The 22474-nt window shown below is 37.9% G+C and overlaps 1 protein-coding gene across 2 annotated transcripts in view; it reads right to left on the reverse strand.

Moving 5' to 3' along the window:
• The window catches only part of osbpl10b (oxysterol binding protein-like 10b), a 72449-nt gene that overhangs the window by 40822 nt on the left and 9153 nt on the right, over positions 1-22474 (reverse strand). The window contains exons 2-4 of one of the 2 annotated variants that reach the window (XM_079836590.1): positions 22242-22417; positions 18296-18375; positions 12639-12875 (exon numbers count right to left, since the gene is read on the reverse strand). In XM_079836590.1, coding sequence (XP_079692716.1) covers positions 12639-12875; positions 18296-18375; positions 22242-22417 — 493 coding nt within the window. The remainder of the gene's footprint in view (positions 1-12638; positions 12876-18295; positions 18376-22241; positions 22418-22474) is intronic. The other variant, XM_079836591.1, reaches the window with a different exon arrangement.

Consider the following 22474-nt stretch of genomic DNA (forward strand, 5'->3'; position numbering starts at 1 on the left):
TGCTCACTCTCTCTACCGGTGTCCCGCTGATCATGAGAGGGGAGTATGACCGATGCTGTCTCTTCCTGAAGTCCACAATCAGTTCTTTGGTCTTGTTAACATTCAGAGAGAGACAGTTGTCCTGGCACCATGATGTCAGTTGCTCCACTTCGTCCAAGTATGCCGTCTCATTGTTGTTGGAGATGAGACCCAGGACAACAGTATCATCAGCAAACTTGATGATAGAGGTGGAGCGGTGTGTGGACAAACAGTCATGGGTGTAGAGAGAGTAGAGCAGGGGACTCAGCACACAGCCCTGTGGAGCTCCAACACTCAGGGTGATGGAGGTGGAGGTGAACTGGCCTACTCTCACCGCCTGGGGTCTGCCAGTGAGGAAATCTTCAATCCAGAGGCAGAGAGAAGAATTCAGGCCTAGATCCAGGAGTTTGTGTGTTAGCTTAATGGGAACTATGGTGTTAAAGGCTGAGCTATAGTCAATAAATAGCAGCCTGACATAGTTCCCACTTTTGCTGTCGATGTGAGTGAGGCAGGAGTGAAGGACGTGAGAGATGGCATCTTCAGTCGATCTATTGGGACGATAGGCAAACTGAAGAGGGTCCAAAGTGTCAGGAATGGAGGAGCAAATGTTGTTTTTAATAAGTCTCTCAAAGACCTTCATGACTAAAGATGTGAGAGCCACTGGACGATAGTCATTTAGGCAAGAGGGTTTACTGATCTTAGGTACAGGGATGATGGAGGATCGTTTGAAGGAGGTGGGGACAACAGATGTAGCAAGGGACTCGTTAAATATGGATGTAAAGAGCCCTGCGAGCTGATCAGCACAGGACCGCAGAACACGACCTGAAATACCATCCGGCCCAGCAGCTTTCCTGACATCCACACGTTTGAGTGCCCTCCGAACCTCGTCCTCCGAGACAGAGATCACGTGACCGTTGCTGCTCTGAGGGACTCTCTCTGACGCGTCACTCGCCGGAGTCGCGCTGCCGCGATTACCATCAAAGCGAGCGTAGAAAGAGTTTAACATTTTGTGCTCAGTGACACATTTTTGTGTTGAGTTTGATGTTTGTTTTGGATCATTGTCCTGATGGAAGATCCAACCATGGCCCATTATAAGATTTCTAGAAGAAGCGGACAGGTTTGGATTTTTTTAACTGTTGGTTTTTGCTAGAAACCATGATACCATGTATCTGAACAAGATGTCCTGGACCTCCAGCAAAAAAATAGGCCCACAACATTAAAGATCCAGCATTATTTAACCGTAGGCATGGGGTACTTTTTATCCTTGTGTGCACCAACCCCATCCCATGCTGCCAAAAATCTCTTTTTTTGTGTGTTTTATCTGACCATAGAACCAGGTCCCTTTTGTCGTGTCTGACAACTGAATATGCTGGAGTTTGTTTTTGGATGAGCGAGGAGGATTTTTCTTGAAACCCTCCCAAACAACTTGTTGTTGGATATTTTTTTTAGGCTTTCTGTCCCCAAGACTAAACTAATCTCTGCAATTCTCCAACTGTGATCCCTGGAGAGTCTTTGGCCACTCAAACTCTCCTCTTCACCGTGCATTAGGACGATATAGACACACGTCCTCTTCCAGGCAGATTTGTAACATCTTCAGTTGATTGGAAATTATTAATTATAATAATTCTTAATTATTGCCCTGATGGTGGAAATGGGGATTTTCAATGCTCTAACAATTTTCTTACAGTCACTTTCTATTTTGTGAAGCTCAACAATCTTTTGCTGCCAATCAGAACTCTATTCTTTGGTTTTACTCATTGTGATGAATGATTAAGGGAATGTGGCCTTTGTTTTTCCTCATATTTATACTCCTGTGCAACAGATGTCATGGCTGGACAATTTCCTACTCCAAGTCATCCTGGTGTGCTAAAAAAAACTTAAATATGAATGGGAATATACTTCAGAGATATTTACTCTTTACTATTTCTAGGGGTGCCAATAAGTGGCCAACATGAACTAGAGAAAAACATTTATTTCATAATGAGACCCCCTGCCCCACTTTTAATTATTTTACTTCAATGAAAATCTTGGAATTTAGTGCATTTTTTAATGAAAGATCAAAAGGATAAACAATGCAGATTTATTTTCACAGCTGCCTTTGCTCATATTTACCAAGGGTGCCAATATTAGTGGAGGGCAATAAAATGCTTTAAAATACATTAAATGCTCAAGTTCTTTAAAGCAGGATGGATTGGCTTCAGCAGGAAAAAAAACTTTCTGAAAGTGATTCCAATGATATTGTTTCTCTGAGCCGCCATGGACAAAACAAGTCATCCAGGTTTAGAACAACATGATGTTGAGTAAACGCTGACAGAATTGTCATTTTCTGGTCGCCTTTAAATGTGGTTTCACAGGTTAGACTGTGTTTGGTCCCACAGACATTGACGTCATCTTTAAATAATTCACTGAACCAGGATATCACTGCCGGCTCTCTCTACAACAAGTGAAAGACTTAAGGGAATTTTATAATAACTGTCCTGTCTGTCTGATACATCATAGCAAACTTTGAGCAGAGGAGAGATTTTAAGGTTGTTCATAACCCAGCTCTCGTGAAAAATTGATCCGTCTCTTTATTCTCTCTCTTTGATCCGTTTCTCTTTTTGTGTGAGCATTAAAGGAAAGAGACAAGCATCACAGCTGTCACCTGCTCTCGGCACAGAATTCCCAAGGATCCCCGCGCAGAGGTTTAGTACTGATCAAGATCCAGGAGCTGAGAGATCACACGCTCAAAACTGTTGCATAATGCTGAGTGAAAAAGACCAAAATAGCATTAAAGGCATAGTTCACCCGAAAATGTTAATTCTCAGTTCATTCTCACTCATGTCATTCCAAATCTGTATGACTGTCTTCCCAACATGGAACACAAAAGAAGAAACTTTGATCAATGTAACCAATGTTTAGCACATTAGTTAATGAAAACCTTGGCTTGGGTCTGGCCAATTCCTCATAATTCCTTTTCAAAGTAAGAGTGTAATCATCTTTCTTCTATATAGCACGTCTCTCAGCGCATGTTACTCATGAAATGAACAGAAAATCTATTTCTTGTTCTCCAGCTACGCTTTTTACCTCCCCCTCTTCTGGTTCCTCCTTCACACAATCAGTCTTTCGTGTCATGTCTTTTTCATTTTTCACCGTCAAAATGTCCATAGTAAGAAAGGTTACAATTCTCTCAGTCACTCTCCATCACTGTCACTTTTACACACACACACACACACACACATCATTATTTCTCTCTCGCTTGCTCTCTTACAGGACATGTCATTCCACTGGATCTTATCCAAAACTTTGACTGTAAGTCTTTTATGCTCACCAAGACTGTGTTTATTTGATCAAAATACAGTAAAAACAATAATTTGTGAATATTTTTACAATTTTAAATAACCATTTTCTATTTAGTTGTATATATTTTAAAATGTGCCTTCCTAATGGCAACCCTGAATTTTCAGAAGTCATTACTCTCCAGCCACATGATCCTTCAAGTGAAATGTCTTATTATTATCATCAATGTGCTGCTGAATATTCTGCTGATACTTTTATGACGACCTTTAATGAATAGAAAGTTCAAAAGAACAGAGATTTATTTTTTAAATTTAAATTGTGACATAATAAATGTCATTACTGTCAGTCACATCAATTCAATGCATCTTGCTAAATAAAAGTATAATTTTTTATACTTTCCGGCAATACTTTACTTTCAACATCCTTGTTAAACCACAATTTATCTAAATTTGTAGTTTTCTAATCAAAATTTTGCAGACATGATTTTGGATGCAAATATTCGCCCTTAAAGAATTCACGCCGACAACTGAAACAAATCACACCATCATCTAATTTACTGTACAACATATACCAAAATGAAGGTGTAAAAATGGTAAAAAGAAATGGTAAAAAAATGTAATAAATGAGGGTCAAATAATGTCAACTCAGTGTTGCATATGGTTTCCTTTAAAGGCACAGTATGTAAGTTTCACCGCTAGAGGTCGCTTATTCAAAACAAAGGCGTAGCTTGATGATGTTGCGAATGAGCATGGAATCATGGGAGTTGTAGTCTTCACGCTTCAACTCCACAGCCGATGGAAAGGATCATGTTCATGAAATCATGTTCATGAATGAGCGAATGCATTATGCAAGTTGTATTAAAGTACCGGTGGTATGAAGCAGGATGCGGCGAGAGCCCTTGGGACCGAATGCAAATGAGAGAGACCTGTGCGAAACACCAGTCTCTGAGCTTTTATTATTCAGTCAGCCACTTCCGCTCTTTTCGTTGCGAATGTGGAGTAACGCAGTGCTAATCATACTAAATACATTTGAGTGTGTTGAAAGTTATGCTATAACGTTACTCTGTGTGTTCACTCGATGGCTGGTATGAGAGACTTGTTGCACTTTGCAGTAATCAATATCGATATTAGAAAATCATATTAATAAAAACAGGATGACAGTTGCTAAATGACATGCAATTAATCTTAAAATATATTGTATGATAAAGCTCTTTCTGATTATGCTATGATAGCCACTTGACAAAATAGAGTTGTCTCTGAGGCATGGTAAAAACGTTACTCGCGGTAAAAAAACAAACGATTCTAACAATATGAATAACCATGTTGCGCTTTTCTGTTAATAAATGTAACAACAGTTGCTCGCCTGTCTAATAAAATACATACTATATTAAAGTGTCTTTTGTGTTTCCATAATTTCTACGGAAACAACATTTGGGATAATGTAAGTACACAGGGTCAACAAAATATGGAACATTGTTCTAGTGGTTTTTGGATATTTTAATCTAACAATCTTACATATTGTGCCTTTAAGATATAGGCAATACCGTATCCAAATTCTGTTATGCATAAACAGAACCAAGTCCTGATCACCTTGAAAACGACACATCAGCACATCCCTATGAAGACGATCACCTCTAATTAGTGCTGTCAGTTAAACGCGTTATTAACGGCGTTAACGCAAACCTATTTTAACGGCGTCAATTTTTTTATCGCGAGATTAACGTTCTTTTTGGTCTAACAAACTTTGTCGTTTTTTCACATGCAGTTGCAACAACTAGTAACGTTAGAAAAACTACAACACCACTCCGGATGTAGCTAGACCGGAAACAAAACATCAGGCACGCTGCGGCTGCCCACACTTGTTTGGGCCATTAAAAGAGTAGACGTGGATGGCAAGCGTGAGACGCCGAAATGAGAAACGTATTAAGCCATGGTTTAACTCAGGGGTCTTCAACTAAAAGTGCTTGTCTTGAGCGCTGCTTTCTGCTCTGATGGTGCGTAGCCTACACACCAGACGCGAATGAAGCGTTTTGCGCGAGTGATTTAAGTCAATGCAAAGACGCAAATAGACATTCTGCGGCGCGGATTAAGCGGTGTGCATGTCGCGTCATTCGCGTCCGGTGTGAGCGCACCATCAGTCTCTTCTTCACTGCATGCTTGACCGGATGACCGCGCGTCTGGGTCTGAACGTAGTAACTGAGCATTGCAACGTTAACTGTTTCATTATGTCAAAAGGCTTCGCGGTCCGGATTCGGACCGGAGTTCACTAGTTGGCGACCCCTGGTTTAACTGCACTATAGGCGGAGTCCTAGTTTACCTTGCATGTGCACTTTGTAATTTTATTTTGTATCACCCTGTTTTGATCCCTTAGAAAGGGCTGTTGAAGGGGCTGTTTGTGCAACAAAGTATTTGTTTCACCCTTTTATTGATGGGCAGTGTTACATTGTGTGAGATTATTTGCTCCAAGTGAGAATGTTGGTGTGAAATCGAACACTAAAGTATGCCAATGTTGTTTTCAATAAAACAAACATTTGAACAAAGCAAGCCGATCCACTTTTCTATGTTGATACGAGCATTAAAATAAGAAAAAATAATGGGACAAAAAGAAATCAAGGGACATTTAGAATAAATAAAAATGTGCGATTAATTGTGATTAATTGTGAGTTAACTATGACATTAATGCGATTAATCGCGATTAAATATTTTAATCGTTTGACAGCACTACCTCTAATACAAGCTAATGATTTGTGAGTGAATGCAATTTCCACTCACACTTGTACAGCGTGACTAACTGCACATCAAGCCATGGATAAAAATAAATGCAGCAGCATAATTAAAATGCCAACAGTTTCATGCAACTATAATGGCAGTCACTTCAATTCAAGGATCCTTTCAAAACCGTATCAAGAGGTGATGTGTGTCATTTCTTTCAATATTTCAATGCTTTCTATTACAGCTTAAAATCCAGGCTATACACTACTGGTCAAAGGTTTGGGGTCTAGATTATACTTTTATTTTGGAGGGAAAAAAAGTAACACTTTCATTCAGCAAGGGTGTATTAAATTGATCAAAAGTGACAGAAAAGATTTTTACATTGTTATAAAATTTTCAATTTAAAATAAATGCTGTTCTTTTGAGATTTCAAAGAATCCTGCAAAAATATTAGGCAGCAGAACTGTGTCAATATTGATAGGTAGTAGTAATATATAACAATATTACTGTTTTTGCTGTAAAAATGCAGCTTTGGTGAGCACAAGAGACTTAAAAAAAAATCATTAATGGTCAATATTCTTTCCATACCCCAACCTTCTGAACGGTAGTGTGAGTAACTAAGCCATTTGTAGGTTGGTTTGTGGCCAACAGGGGCAGATGGGGGAGTGTTCCGAATTAAAAAAAAAAAAAAAGTATTTTTCAGTTTAGGCTCGCTAGTGGTGCATAAAAGAAAACTTTGAACATGAAAGACTTTATGTTAATACGTCTACAGAATATGTAGAGCTGATGGAGGGGGAAAAAACTTTAAGCCAAACTTCAAAATATACGGCAAAAAAATTCCACCTGCTGAAAAAAGGTTTTGGAGATGAAAGCAATTGGTTTGAATATGAAAAAAGCAATGCATCTCGGCTATCTCCAGTCTGCAGAGGAGAAGAGGTCACTCTTTTCAAAAGCACAGGCCCAAGCCACATCTTTGATTGACAGCCCAAAGATCACTCTTTGAACTCTATATCAGCAGGTGTAAATGGGCCAGGGTGAGTTTAAATGTGTGTATTGGAGTGGATTGGCTCAAGACCAGGAAAGATGGGCTTGACTGAAAACGAATGAGAGGATGATTGAATACTCCACAAAATGCTTCATATAAAAGAGAATGTCATTAAGCTATTGCACTCACTTTAGAGGGATAGTTACTCAAAAAATGTAAACTTACTCTCCCTCATGTCGTTCCTAAGAAAGTAATACAGGTTTACAATGAAACGAGGGTGAGTAAAAAAAAATGAAGTTTTACATTTTACTTGAACTATCCCTTTAAATACGCTTGCCAACATTACACCCAGTAAAATATACACTGGCAAGATATTCAGAGAGATTGCTAATAATAATTTCCACCTCATTGCTTAGATACACACACATTTTGAAAGCACATTTCATGAGTCTCAGCTGGTTTCCAATGACTTGCGGCATGTTTCCTTTGTACTGTCAGCGAAAGTGACAGTGTTGTCTAATTCGAGGACAAAAATATGGCCTAAGAGCCCAAAAAGGCAGCTGGTTGTCATGAAAATGTCACACCAAGGCAGGGTCATACAAGCTGACAGAACAAAGCAAAAAGAAAGTGTCTTAGATATGATTTGTTTATAAATGTGAGGGACCTTGCAAAAACATAAATGGTAACTTAGCTTTATGCTTTTATCTAAAGATCCATTTATTCTATATGTAGTGATATTATTAAGTGATATTATAAAGATATAATACATATCATTGGCAAGTGGTGACTTCTTTAACCGGGTATGCTGGGTGGCGCATCATGTCAAAGAATGTTCCTCGTGCAGCTACGCTGGATGGGTTTATAACTTGTTTTATACAGTATATGGATTATAATAAGCGAGACGCTTGTGTTCGCTCTAGACAGAGTGTTTCCAACTCGTTGCTTACTCTCATGACACATAGCAACACAGCTAAAAGTATTTATAATGTGTTGGACCTTTTATTGAAAGTAGCCTATATTTACCTGTTTAGACATGCCTTCACAAGCAACCATAAAAGCTGTGATCGTGTTGTTTGAGTGACACATGAAAGGGGCCACTAGTGTCACAGAAATGACATACACTATATTGCCAAAAGTATTGGGACACCCCTCCAAATCTTTGAATGCATGTGTTCCAATCTCTTCCATGGCCACAGGTGTATACAATCAAGCACCTAGGCAAGCAGACGCTTCTACAAACATTTGTGGAAGAATGGGTCGTTCTCAGGAGCTCAGTGAATTTAAGCGTGGTACCGTGATAGGTTGCCACCCGTGCAATAAGTCCGTTTGGGAAATTTCCTCACTACTAAATATTATACGGACAATTGTTAGTGGTATTATAACATGGAAGCAATTGGGAACAACAACAACTCAGCCACAAAGTGATAGGCCTATAAAAATCACAGAGCGGGGTCAGCGCATGCTGAGGCGCACAGTGTGCAGAAGTCGCCAATTTGAAAAAAAGTCAATAGCTACAGACCTCCAAACTTTGTGTGGCCTTCAGATTAGCTCAAGAACAGTGAGTAGAGAGCTTCATGGAATGGGTTTCCATGGCCGAGCAGCTGCATCCAAGCCTTACATCACCAAGTGCAATGCAAAGCGTCGGATGCTGTGGTGTAAATCACGGCGTCACTGGACTCTAGAGTGACGGAATCATGCTTCTCTGTCTGGCAATCCGATGGACTACTCACTGCATTGTGCCAAGCGTAAATTTGGTGAAGGGGGGATTATGGTGTGTGGTTGTTTTTCAGGGTTGGGCTTGGCCCCTTAGTTCCAGTGAAAGGAACTCTTAATGCTTCAGCATACTAAGACATTTTGGACAATTTTATGCTCCCAATTTTGTGGGAACAGTTTGGGGATGGCCCCGTCCTGTTCTAACATGACTGCGCACCAGTGCACAAAGCAAGGTTCATAAAGACATGGATGAGCGAGTTTGGTGTGGAGGAACTGTCCAACATTAGTGCCTGACCTCAAAAATGCGCTTTTAGAAGAATGGTTAAAAATTCCCATAAACACACTCCTAAACCTTGTGGAAATTCTTCCCTGAAGAGTTGAAGCTGTTATAGCTGCAAAGGGTGGGCCAACTCCATATTAAACCCTACGGATTAAGAATTGGATGTCATTAAAGTTCATGTGGATGTAAAGGCAGGCGTCCCAAAACTTTTGGCAATATAGTGTACTTACGGAGCATCCAGTCTATGGGCGCATCAGCTTATAACACACAGGGTGTCTTCACACTTGGCATGTTTGGTTCGATTAAAACAAAGCCTAATGTGTTTGCTCTGTTAGTGCGGTTTATTTAAATAAGTGTGAATGCTGCCATCCTAGCCCCGGTGCAAACAAGTGGACCGAGGCCGCTGAAAAAAATGAAACTCTGGTTCGGTTCAAGATATATGAACGCACCAAACGAACCAGCAACAGGAAGATGAGACCCTAAAAAGGACAGTTTTTCCTGTTTTTTCTCGTCATAGTCGTGATGTTGCCCATCACAGTTCAGAACAGGCTACATAACCACGCCTACACAAGCAGACAGTTTGACTATTTTACACATTTTATAAGCTCTTCACAAGTTCTCAGCAGGTCAAAATACCACCATATGCAGGCTACGCACACACAATGAGCGCATTAATCCCCACACACAGCATTGTTTTGGATGTTAGGTAAGTTCCGTCTCATAATAGGTTATACGTCATAAAAGCTGGACTCATTTTTTTTTGGTACGGACCAAACAAACCAGGCAAACCGAACTACAAGTGTACACCCTAAACTTAGATCAGAGACGACAAATAAGAAACACCATGGCAGGTGTCCATTTAAATGTATGCCATGTAAAATATAATTATAATAAATATTCGTATAATCAATCAAAATATAGACCTAAGTATTCTTTTTAAAAAATGAACAGCAAATTGATGACTTTAACAAATGCATTGACTATCGATTAACAATGTTGGATAGTTACAGTCGGTCTACTTACAGTAGGCCAGTAAGAAAAAAAATCAAAATAAAATTTCCCTATGGAGAATATGAAAATTGTATCAAAAACAATGTGATTTTCTGTGTTTGAGATTTGGCAGTAACAGGTTGATATCTGTCAATAGTCATATTCTGGTCTCGGATGGTTTGCAACCCTTCTTCATTTTAAGTCAGAGACTGTTTAAATGACAAAAAATGTTCAGTCTGATTCAGCAGTTTGAGGTGTTATGCATATTTTGTCGCACAATCAGTACTAGGCGAGTTACGTTCCAAAGTGTATTACTTAGGGTTAAGAATTCATCCAAATCCTAAGCATAAGCAATAGTAATAGTGATGCTAGTCTTAGCAATTAGTGTTAATTGCTGTAATCAAGAAATTGTAATTGTCAATGCTGAATCATGAATGAGAAAGAGTGTAATGCGCGTAGTTGTGTCTCAAAAACAGACCATTTCTAACATCCTCACTCCATCATGAAGTATCACTGCATCAATGTCAAAACAATGTGATGACAGAAGCTTCCTGCTGAACAGCCACTTTCTGATGCTGACGCAGCACTCGCAGGCCAGCTGAGGTTGAGACGTTCCATAAGGGAGTCCGATCAACACTGCCAGTGCTGCAGACTGCACATTGACCCTCCATCAAGCCTTCAAAGCTTAAAGCAAGAGACATTGTGCTATGTTTAACAACTACTAACATGTGACAACCCAAAACTCCTCCGCAGAACAGCCAGACACTTTACATTTAACCTTTTGATGCATAACATCTACTACAGACAGATCTTTAAAAGCCAATTTTTAATCATAAGGTGTATTTTATTGAAAATTGTTAACTGATTGTAAATATGTGACAAAGCTATCTAGCTGGCTAACAGAGATTAGGTTTTAGTAGAAATAGCTAAATTGATTTCTGACTGACCTGGAAGCATCAGTAAAAATTAAAATTACAAACCATTAAGTACTGTATTGCAACAGTGTGTGTGTGTGTGTGTGTGTGTGTGTGTGTGGGCATGGTTTTGTGAAATATCAGGACACAAATGTGTATAATGACATGGGTATGACATAGGTATTACAAAAAGAGGGTGAAATATGAGGACGTTACCCATGTCCTCACTTTTCAAAATGCTTATAAATCATACAGAACAAGTTTTTTTTTCACAGAAAGTGAACTGCACAGTCTCCTGTGAGGGCTAGGTTTAGGGGCAGGGGCAGTGTAAGGGGATAGAAAATACGGTTTGTACGGTATAAAAACCATTACGCCTATGGAATGTCCTCACATTTCACAAAAACAAACATGTGTGTGTGTGTGTGTGTGTGTGTGTGTGGGCATGTTTTCGTGAAATATCAGGACACAAATGTGTATAATGACATGGGTATGACATAGGTATTACAAAAAGAGGGTGAAATATGAGGACGTTCCCCATGTCCTCACTTTTCAAAATGCTTATAAATCACACAGAACAAGTTTTTTTTCACAGAAAGTGAACTGCACAGTCTCCTGTGATGGGTAGGTTTAGGGGCAGAGTCAGTGTAAGGGGATAGAAAATACGGTTTGTACAGTATAAAAACCATTACGCCTATGGAATGTCCTCACATTTCACAAAAACAAACATGTGTGTGTGTGTGTGTGTATTAGTGCTAGTAATCACGAATAATACATTGTAAATAAATGTTAATAAAAGTTTGTAAATACAGTATATATGGGGCATGTGTGTGTGTGTGTGTGTGTGTGTGTGTGTATATATACAAATACAGTATATTATATATTTACAAACTTTTATATTAGATGTGATTTATCACGATGAATCGATTTGACAGCAATAAATATATATACATTTTTTATGTTATATGTTTTATGTTGCATGTATATGTACGTGTTATATATAGTATATAAACATTTTATATATCTTTCTATATTGTTATGCCACTTTTATATTTTATATAGAAATATGGTGGTAAGAATAAAAATGTAATCAACAAATTAATAAATAAATGTTTTTTAAACTAAAATGTAACTTTTAATGCAAAAAGTTTTTTTATATATATATATATATATATATATATATATATATATATATATATATATATATATATATATATTTTTTTTTTTTTTTTTTTTTTTTTTTTTTTTTTTTTTCATATAAAGAATATATATACAAAGACAATTTATTTTACAAATGTTTATAATTATATATAAAATTTGCAATTAAATATTGTATTGATAAATTCAAATGTAATATTTTATATAAAATACATTTTTATACTATTTACTATATATATATATATATATATATATATATATATATATATATATATATATATATATATATATATATATATATATATATATATATATATATATATATATATATATATTAGATACAAATGGAATAGATACATATTTTATATTTAATAAATGGGTATTTTCATTATTGTAATACTAAATTTAATAAAAAAATACATCGTTAAAACCAAAATTTGTAATTATTGTGGTGGGGCTATAGTGAAAATATTGACAGCCCAAAAAAATCTGAACTACTAAAAAATCCTAACAAATTTGCATCCAAAGGTTAAATCAAATAAAAAAACTATGACAGACTCCGGCTAGCTGGCTCTGTCTGACGCCGTCCATACCTCTTTGACCTGGTGCAGTCCTGCAGGGTGCTGACTGCAGGCCCGGTGGCTGGCGGTGGGGGACTTGTGGTGGGTGATGGAGATGACAGATGCGGGCTGTGTCCCATGCTGGGGGGTCTGCCTTTGGGCGGAGATGGAGGAGCACTGTGGGACGGGGTGTGGGTGCAGGGAGAAGCTGCGGGTCCGGCCGGATGAGGAGGAAGAGGAGGTGTTGCAGGAGGAGGAGGAGGTGCAGCCCTGAAAGAGACAGCAGCAATGGCAGCAGCAGGAATGAGAGGGAGAGCAGGCGCCCCGACCTCGCTTCCCCACGGGCACAGAAACCGGCCCTGTGCCACCAGCACGGTCTGCCATCACGCAAAAGAGCATCATCGGCCTGACACGACCAAGACAGCAGCCACATTCAGACAGGGAGGGGGAGAGGAAGCAAGGGCAGTGCATGGAGGGAGTGCAATATGAGACGGCAGAGAGAGGAGGAGAGAGCTTACTGTGGAGTACTGTTCTCCGCAGCAGAGAGATAAAGGTTGTCACTCGTTTGAAATGCTTTCATCTCTAAAAGCTCCCCGGTACAACCTGAGAACTGCAATCTCATTCCATCAAAGCTAATCAGAGACATCATTTTTTTCCCATGATTCACAAAAACATTTAGGGCGCTGCTGATGAAAAATGCACAGTGGCAAGTGTCTAATGCATGCTTTCGCAAATGTCACTAAATTGCAAGTCCAACTAGATTCATACTTTTTTTAAGACAATGTGCAAAACTTTCTTCCACAATGCTTCTGGGTTTGCTAAAGGCTTGGGAATGTTTATTACCGCGCTGCTTCGTGGCTTCTACAAAAGACCTTTCTATGATATTTTCGTCCATAGTTCGGGTCTATTATTTAATGTACACTACCATTCAAAAGCTTGTGGTATTTTATTTTATTATTACTGTTACTTATATTTAAAATAAATGCCGTTTAAAAATATGAAGCATTACAACTGTTTTCAACATGGATGATAATAAATATTTCTTGAGCAGCAAATCAGATTTCTTAAGGATCATGTGAGTAATGATGCTGAAAATTCAGCTTCACCATAATAGGAATAAATTACATTTTAAGGGGTCCTATAATGCCCCTTTTTTACAATGCCCCTTTTTACTTTGATGTCCCCAGAGTGTGTATGTGAAGTTTTTGCTCAAAATACCCCACAGAAACGCGTCGTTTTTGTATGCGTTCCTTTAAATGCAAATAAGCTACTGCTCCCAGCCTCCTTTCAAGAAAAGGGCGGGGCTTCAAGAGCTCGAGTTAGCAGCTCCAATTATCTCACGCAGACACGCACTGAAAAGGTCAGCCTTTTATATTCAAACCGGAGTCGGACAATGATGGAGAGACCCAAGAAGTGACAACATGTAGAATGCAACAGGACGTTTCTGAATGGTTAGTTGATGAATTTATGTAGCTGATGTGGAGATATGTCATTAATTCGCTAATCATTGATTAGCATATTCTGTCATGATAATCTATTAATCGCTCGTGTGGGAACTGTTGTAAGATGCCTACAGAGCTAGAGAATATATGCTGCATGAAGATAGAACAGGTATACTGTAGTTTCGTTTAATTATGGTTAGAACTTATGTTGTCATCTTTTATGACATGCTATTGCATTTGTGTTACGTACTGTATTGCAATAAATGTGAAAAGATGGATGCGACAGCTTGAGCAGACTCCCACATGTGCTCTTCTACAACAACTCTTCCTCTTCTCAACATGGCCTCCCCCCCTTTGTTGTGCGTTCCCGGGGGTTTATGTCATTTTTAGTTAAGTGATGTCACTAACTCATGAATAAGCTCGTTGTAGTCCCTACCAGCCACTTGTTGTAGTCCTTAAAAAGCGATGTCTTTAACAGAAAATATCTCCTTTTTTCTTTGATCGTTATAACTTTGCAGATGTTGTTTATGCTCTAACAGTAACATTGCACGCTAACTAAAGTTTAAAAAAAGTGATATCATAATCAACCACCCCTTTAAAATTAATTTATATAGAATTTATTTAATTAAAATTGTAGTAATATTTCACAATTTTACTGTTTTTACTGTATTTTTACTGTATTTTTTATTAAATAAATGCTGTTCCTTTGAACTTGTTTATTATTTATCAAAATCCATTAAATCACGGTTCCTACAAAAGATATTTCAGCAGCACAACTATTTTCAAAACTGATAATTATAAGAAATCTGCATAAAATAATGATTTCTGAAGGATGTGACACTGAAGACTGCTGAAACATTTTAAAGCATTAAAATAGAAAACAGTATTTTAAATTGTAATAATATTTCACAGCTGAAAAAAATAAAAAAAGATTTCACTTTTGAACAGTAGTGTACGCAAGTCTATTGTGAAATTTTGGCAAGTACCACTAAAAAGAACTGAATTGCCACAAAACACAGGGAATGCAGCTAGTCTGAAATTTTTTTGTAAAGTAATGTTCTATATCAAAAATGATTCATTTCAAACAAACAGAGGATGTGGTTCGGTTAAAAACAAAACAAAAACCTAAATGTAATAGCACATGTGTATTCGTATTAAACTACAGGGAACATTGTTCCTCTGGGTGCTTCAAAATGAGGAAGACCGCAATCTTTGATACAGCCCAAAATGAGACCACACTACGAGGTTTTATGTACAAGCGGGAATGGGTATTTTATTCAGGTGATGGAGCTCCCCAACCTCATTCTTGCAGTCAAATGGCAGTCCATTGTTCAGACGGCTGAGATTTCAGCCGTGATCTAAAACCACAAAAATAAATATATATAGCCCGTAATGCTCACCAAGGCTGCATTTATTTGGTCACATGATCATGATCAAATGTTGAAAACAGCTGTGTTGCTTAATATTATTGTGAAAACTGTTTTTTCTTCAGAATTCATTATTATGAATAGAAAGCTCAATAGAAAAGCATGCATTTGAAATAGAAATATTTTGTAGCAATGTACTGTAAATGTCTTTACTCTCACTTTTGATCCGTTTAATGTGTTCTTGCTGAATAAAAGTTTTAAATGATTTCCAAAAGTGCAATTTAATTATAAATATTTTGTAAGTTGACAAAATTACATAATGGACCTTTAAGAAAAACATAACAGTATCGTGCCAACACTGCAGCAGGTAATAATCAGTGCAATAAATAATAAAACACGGAACGGAACATTGACTAATAAAGCTTAAAAAAGTTTTTTTTTTTATCTTTTCAAAGCTGATGTAAAGTTTTTGAGTCATGAACAATGTGTTTAAACAAGTTTCTGTTGTTAAATAACATTTCAACGTGTTCACATGTTTACTGTTTTTATGTCAGGTGGTACAATCAAATAGTTGTATGTAAAATGTTGTATATACTGTAGTTGTACCACCTGACATGAAAAGTGTACCAACCTCTTACACTAAAAAATATATTTTTGTTTTTTACTGTTTTTATGTCAGGCAGTACAACCAAATAGTTGGATACTGTAGTTGTACCACCTGACATGGAAAGTGTACCAGCCTCTTACATGAAATTAGCAGTTTTTACCAGTATTTGATACAGATCTACAAACCTTTTCACTCTGCCAGTTGGGCTCCTCTGGATGATGCATTCTCATGTTTCTGGTTGTTACCTTGTCAATTCACAATAAAATAACCATGTTTGCAGTTGTGCCACGCTGACATTTGAGATTATACAAATTGCTGGACAGAAGCTTTTCAATTATCTCAACAGCTTTAAAATTACTGATATTTATAAAATGTGTTTATATGAAAGGTTTCAAAAATAAAATGATGCCATAGTATTTATTTTTTATTTTTTAAATATTAAGACACCATTTTAAATAGTTTTCTTAGTCTGTTAATTTGTTCGGAAAGTTGCACCACCTGATATTTTGGGGGTTTAAGTTAACAAAACACAAAATAATCTGTATTATTTAAATAATAGATACAATTCTAACTAAATAGATTTTATAGAATAAAGTGATATGTCACGAATCTATCAAATTATTTTAAAAGGAAATGATGCACTTGGACACAAGAATATGCACGTCATGCAATTGACCCATACACCAATTTTTACAGCTATGTTAAAAATAAAAAACAAGTACACTGAGTATAGAGAATCCATGGAGCATCTGTTGCATGCATTATAGATTTAGTCATTAAATGAATAAATATAACACACTGGTAATGTATTTGGCCATAGGCCGATGAAGAAGACAAGGCCCAGATTTGTGTGGTTTCAAATTACTTTGCTTATAATGTGATTAATCAAAGAGACTGCAAGGATTTTTCCTTCTTTTAAGAATACATTAGCTGCTAACACTGGGTTGTAGGGTTGTGTTATTAGACTGCCATTTGTTGGACATATATTGAAAATGAAAGCTAATAGAAGTCAAACAATGTTTTAGCCTCAAGGCTAAATTCCATTCCATTCCATTCCATTTAACACATGCTCTAAATTAGTGGATAATGCTGCTCTCACCCATACGTAAACGCTCATTTTCAGATCTGACTGGAGTTATCATTATTCTGCCACTCAAGAGCACTGCAAATTACAATAAATAATTGGACACAACACCATCTGCCTAAAACAGTCTTTCAAAAGCATAGTTCTGCATTTAAACATCCAATCTTTTTTAGGCTGCAAAACCAACATTATGCATCTTGAAGAATGACTTAATGACACGTTTCTAAGGAGGCGAACGCTTAAAGATTAACTCAGAAAAGGTTAAACATACAAATCACTGTGTTCAAAGTCAGGCAATAGTGGGAAACAGAGCGTGACACGCAATGTGTTTTTATCACATGGTATGTGAACTGACACAATAAAGATAAGCCTGTTTCTCCTCTCGGTATCAGACGATTGTTTATATTTTTGGACAAAGATAAACCGTGCCACGTGGATAAAAGAGAAATGAGACTACACCTCACAGTAAATGATCATGTCAGGTGAGATGTTAGCTGCATAGATCATTTGTCTCCATACAGCTACTTGTTTTATTCCTCACTGAATTACAATAATCATAACTAAAACCTGTGAATAACAATAGCAATGCTATATATGAGCATGATATTAGAATACTTTGCATTTTCTGAAGAAAATTTCACAGAAGGCACCATCATAATGTTGTTATTTGTGAACTAAAACTATTTTTTTCACCCGTTGTATCATCCGCCAAGCTAAAACTATGAGGTAAGTCACTTAGAAAGGTTAGAAACGTGATAGCACATCTCGACCAAATAAGCAAACTCAAGACGTCATTGCAAATGCCACCCATTACAATGAACTTTATGTCTAATGTGATGAACTTTATTCTCTGCTGAATAGAGACAGAGAAAGTAAACAGCATCACAAATCACATGACTACAGGGGCAATTTTTCATCGGAGTAGCGCCTGGAGAGGTCAGAGGAAATGGAGAGCGAGCCAGTCAATGCAGAGAATGTGAGAGTGAGAACGAGAGAGAGAGACAAAGACAGGAAGGATGACAAGAGGCACTTACAGAAAGGACAGTAAGTACATCGTCGATGACAGGGCGAACAAAATCAAAGGAGAGCCTCAAGACAAACATTGTGCTATCAAAAGCAAGAGGGAGTGAAAGAGATGTAAAGGAAGGAAATGAGAGCACAGTGTGCCGAGTTAAATGTAACTGGGTTACCTTGGCACTGCCGTCGGAGTGGCGGCGGGCACACAGCTGAAGCTGGGTCATCCACATCTGCTGCTCGCGAGCATCACAAGCTAGAAGAAGATACACATAATATAAATGGCCACATTCATTTATGCTGTCTCTATAAATAATTGAATTCAATAAGTAAGGAATAATTGACGACGGGCCGTCGAATTATTAGAAAATAATGCACACCCGAGGTGGTAATGTGGCCATGTTTTTGTCCTCAAAACACTCTTGTGTTTAAGACTAATTTCTTACGCATCTCATCCCACGACTTTCGTTCATCTTTGGAACACTAATATAGATATTTTTGATGAAATCAGAGAGCTCTCTGACCCCTCGCTAGGCAGCAATGTGATTGCAACGTTCAAAGTCCAGAAAGGTAGTAAAGACATCTTTAAAATAGTCCATGTGACTCCAGTGGTTCAACCTTAATTTTCTGAAGTGACGAGAATACTTTTTGTGCGCAAAAAAACAAACAAACAACAATCTCTTCTCTTCAACGTCATTCTCCTACTCTGTTGACGTAGTAAATACAGCGCAGCGTTTCCGAGTTCTACATCAGAATGCCAGCTTACCATTGGCTGACAATGTTCACGTGCGTGCGTGTGATGCTGACGCAGGAGCTAGCCAATAATGAGCCTGCGTTCAGACGTAGAACCTGGAAGCGCTGCACTGTGCTTACAACGTGAACAGCATTGGAGAATGACGTGGAAGAGATTGTTAAATAAAAGTAATTGTGGCGTGGTCATAGATGTATACGTAGATGCCTCATTAGCGACTGCACGGATCAGTAGAATGAGGCATCTACTATCGATATATCTATAACCACGATCTAATTTGACCTCACTCTCCGGAAGTTATGACGGAGCTCAGAGACGTTCGCGTTCGTCTGTTAAGAGGTAAAATATTAGCATAAATACTGCTCGGTTTCTCGCAGAAACTGATCGTTTCGCTAGATAAGACCCTTATTCATCCCAGACCATTATAAATCCCTTTGAAGCTGCACTGAAACTGTCATTTGGACCTTGAACCGTTTGTAGCCCATTGAAGTCCATTATATGGAGAAAAACCCTCGACTGTTTTCATCCAAAACCTTAATTTCTTTTCGACTGCAGAAAGAAAGACATGGACATCTTGGATGACATGGGGGTGAGTCAATTATCAGCAAAAGTTTATTTAAAAGTGAACTAATCCTTTAAATGTGTTTTTTCAAAAACCCGTTTTTCATAATATGCTGCATTTACGAATGACGCCTATTTGACGAATCATGCATTTCCAAAGCACGATTTTCCCAAAGATTTTTTTCATAATAATAGAGGACATTTCACAAATGCCAATCATTATTTATAATTTAGAATAAACTGGTATATTTAATTGATGTTTTATTGAATTCATTATTTATTGAATTATTTCATTTTGAGTAATTTGGTCCTCCATATGATTCGAGCATGCTAATTGGTCTTAAAAAAAAAAAGTAGCGTTCATTGTCTTCGGTCAGTGCAGCTTCAAAAGGGTTTTAAACCACATCAAACAGTACCAGACGATCAATAAGGGTCTTATCTAGCGAAACGATCGGTCATTTTTTTTTAAATAAATAAAGTTTAAAGTTTTATAAGCACAAATGCTCGCCTTGCTCTGTTCAGTGATGCGCGCTCATCACTGAACAGAGCAAGGTGAGCATTTGTGCTTATAAAACTTAAACTTTATTTATTTAATAAAAAATGACCGATCGTTTCGCTAGATAAGACCCTAATTGATCGTCTGGTACCGTTTGATGTGGTTTAAAGCCCTTTTGAAGCTGTACTGAACCTCTCATTTGAACCTTGAACCGTTTGGGGTCTATTGACTTCCATTATATGGAGAAATATCCTGAAATGTTTTCATCAAAAATCTTCATTTCTTTTCGACTGAAGACAGAAAGACATGGATATCTTGGATGACAAGGGGGTGAGTAAATTATAAGCAAAAGTTTATTTGAAAGTGAACTAATCCTTTAATGTGTTCAAAACAGAACTAGGGAATTCTCAAGCCTCTCCATAGAGACCTCTAGTGATTACACCCATGGTTGCATGATTTCTTAAATAATTCCAAAAGAGGTCGGCACCAATAGCCTCGTGGGCAGTGCGCTGACATATAGTGCTGTTGCGCTTCGGGCGACCCGAGTTCGAGTCCCGGCTCGTGGACCTTTCCCGATCCCGTTCCCCTCTCTCTCTCTCTCCCACTTCGCTTCCTGTCTACCTACTGTCCTATCATAATAAAAAAAAATTAAAAAAAAATAAATAATAATATTTCCAAAAGAGGGTGCTAATCTGCCTTCAAAAAAATATTTTGAAGGCCTAGTCTCTATTTTAACCTGAAATACTGCAATAATTAAAAAATGTTTTTTTTTAAATTACAACAAAATAAAATTTTATAATTTTCAATGGCAAAAATAGACCATAATTATTGCATAAATATTAAAAAATACCATCAAATCATCTCAAAATACAAAATTAAAACGAAAAAATATTATTGAAGAAAAATAAATTACATTGGTTTTACTGGGGTGGAGGAAGTTTAATTTTTAGGTGTCCGGTCACTTATGACCGGGAAGACAACCAATGCAACCCCTAAACGAAGAGCACCAGAGGGTTAATTAAGTGGTCAAAATCCTTTCTGACCCCCATGTCTTCTGACATAGTGCACATCTTATGTCTCCTGTTCACTTTTCATAATCATCGTAAATTAAATAAAAAAATAACATTATAATATTTACACATATGAAAGTAAATACGTGTTTTAATGGCTACAAATATAGTAGGCTGCAGTACAGAGAAGCGGGATTTGAGTACTAATTTTACTGGTGAGCGGTTCATGAGTGGAGCTTAGCTCACATGCTCTGTTGCTATGCAGGCTCTTTTATTGTAGGCTATATGACAGTGTAAACAGCTCAATAACCCTTTTGTTTAAAGGTTTAATGTAGGCCATTGCATTACGATTGAGAGAAGGATCAACAATGTCATAAATGTGATGTGCAGTCAAATGTCTCAGTGTGTATGCCGTTTAAATGAGTGTTCTCACCAATATGCTTGTTGTGCTTCATGTTTTATAGACTCGATATTGTTTCTTATTCAAATTGGGTGTTCTCTTATTGCACTCAGCCTCGTCCTGCTAGCCACAAACGTGGGATATTGGACAAGGTTTTATATGGCCTATGAAAAGCTAGTTTCTTAATAAACCATTAGGTACTGCATGGTTACCCAGGTAGAATAAATGCAAGCATTTTCACCGACACAAGACCAAAAAACTCAATTTGTGGCTTGTCTGTTACCCGGGGTAGGTGTGAAATGAGAAAAATAACACCTGAAGATTATCATTTCAGAAGACTGGAACAGTGGGAGTAGGCGAGACTCTGCCCACGGCGAGGTTGTCAAACTGCTGGGAATAATGCTGAAGGTGACAGGTTTTTTCCTGAGAAATTCATCCTCTCACAACCTCTCCGAAATTGCCTTTGTTACAAATGGCCGATTTGGCTGGTGGCATTTTGCTTGTAAACTCCTGACACAGTCTAAATGAGTTCTCAGAGTCGACCCGTACCGAAGGAGAATTTTGATGTAAAACCATCATAAAAAATTGTGGCATACAGTGAATGCCAACCATGAAAAGATTCTTGGCGTACTTGAGACGACAGAGATAAATAGAGAGAGAGGGGAAGTATAGAGATCTAATCTGATGTGGAAGTAGCTGGCAGGAAAGAAAGGGTGAACGTGGACGACTAAATCACAGACAAAGGGGGAATGCCGGAGGGGGAAACTGATATCAAAGAGATACTTCCTTAGGAGACATAGAACGTGGAGACTCAAGCTGAAGGAGAATGGAGACGGTAGGGATCAAATCGGACACAAATGACCACGTCAAAAGTAAAAGCTCACGAAGAGGAGAGGACACTCACCTCGCAGTTTGAAGAGATCTCCATTCGCAGCATAGACTGTGAACATGAAGGGAAACTCGTCGCTTAGGGCCACCGAGGAGCCAATGAGGGGCAGGGACCCTCGTGGCTTCTGGTTCTTACTGTGCTCGTTGATGAAATACTGAAGTTGACCAAGCTCAGGGTCCAACACGAAGTACCTGCATGATGAAAGACAGAGAGGAGAAGATGATGACACTACAACTAACCTGGATTTA

Source organism: Gobio gobio (genome assembly GCF_949357685.1).
Source record: "Gobio gobio genome assembly, chromosome: 15".
Classification (NCBI taxonomy): domain Eukaryota; kingdom Metazoa; phylum Chordata; class Actinopteri; order Cypriniformes; family Gobionidae; genus Gobio; species Gobio gobio.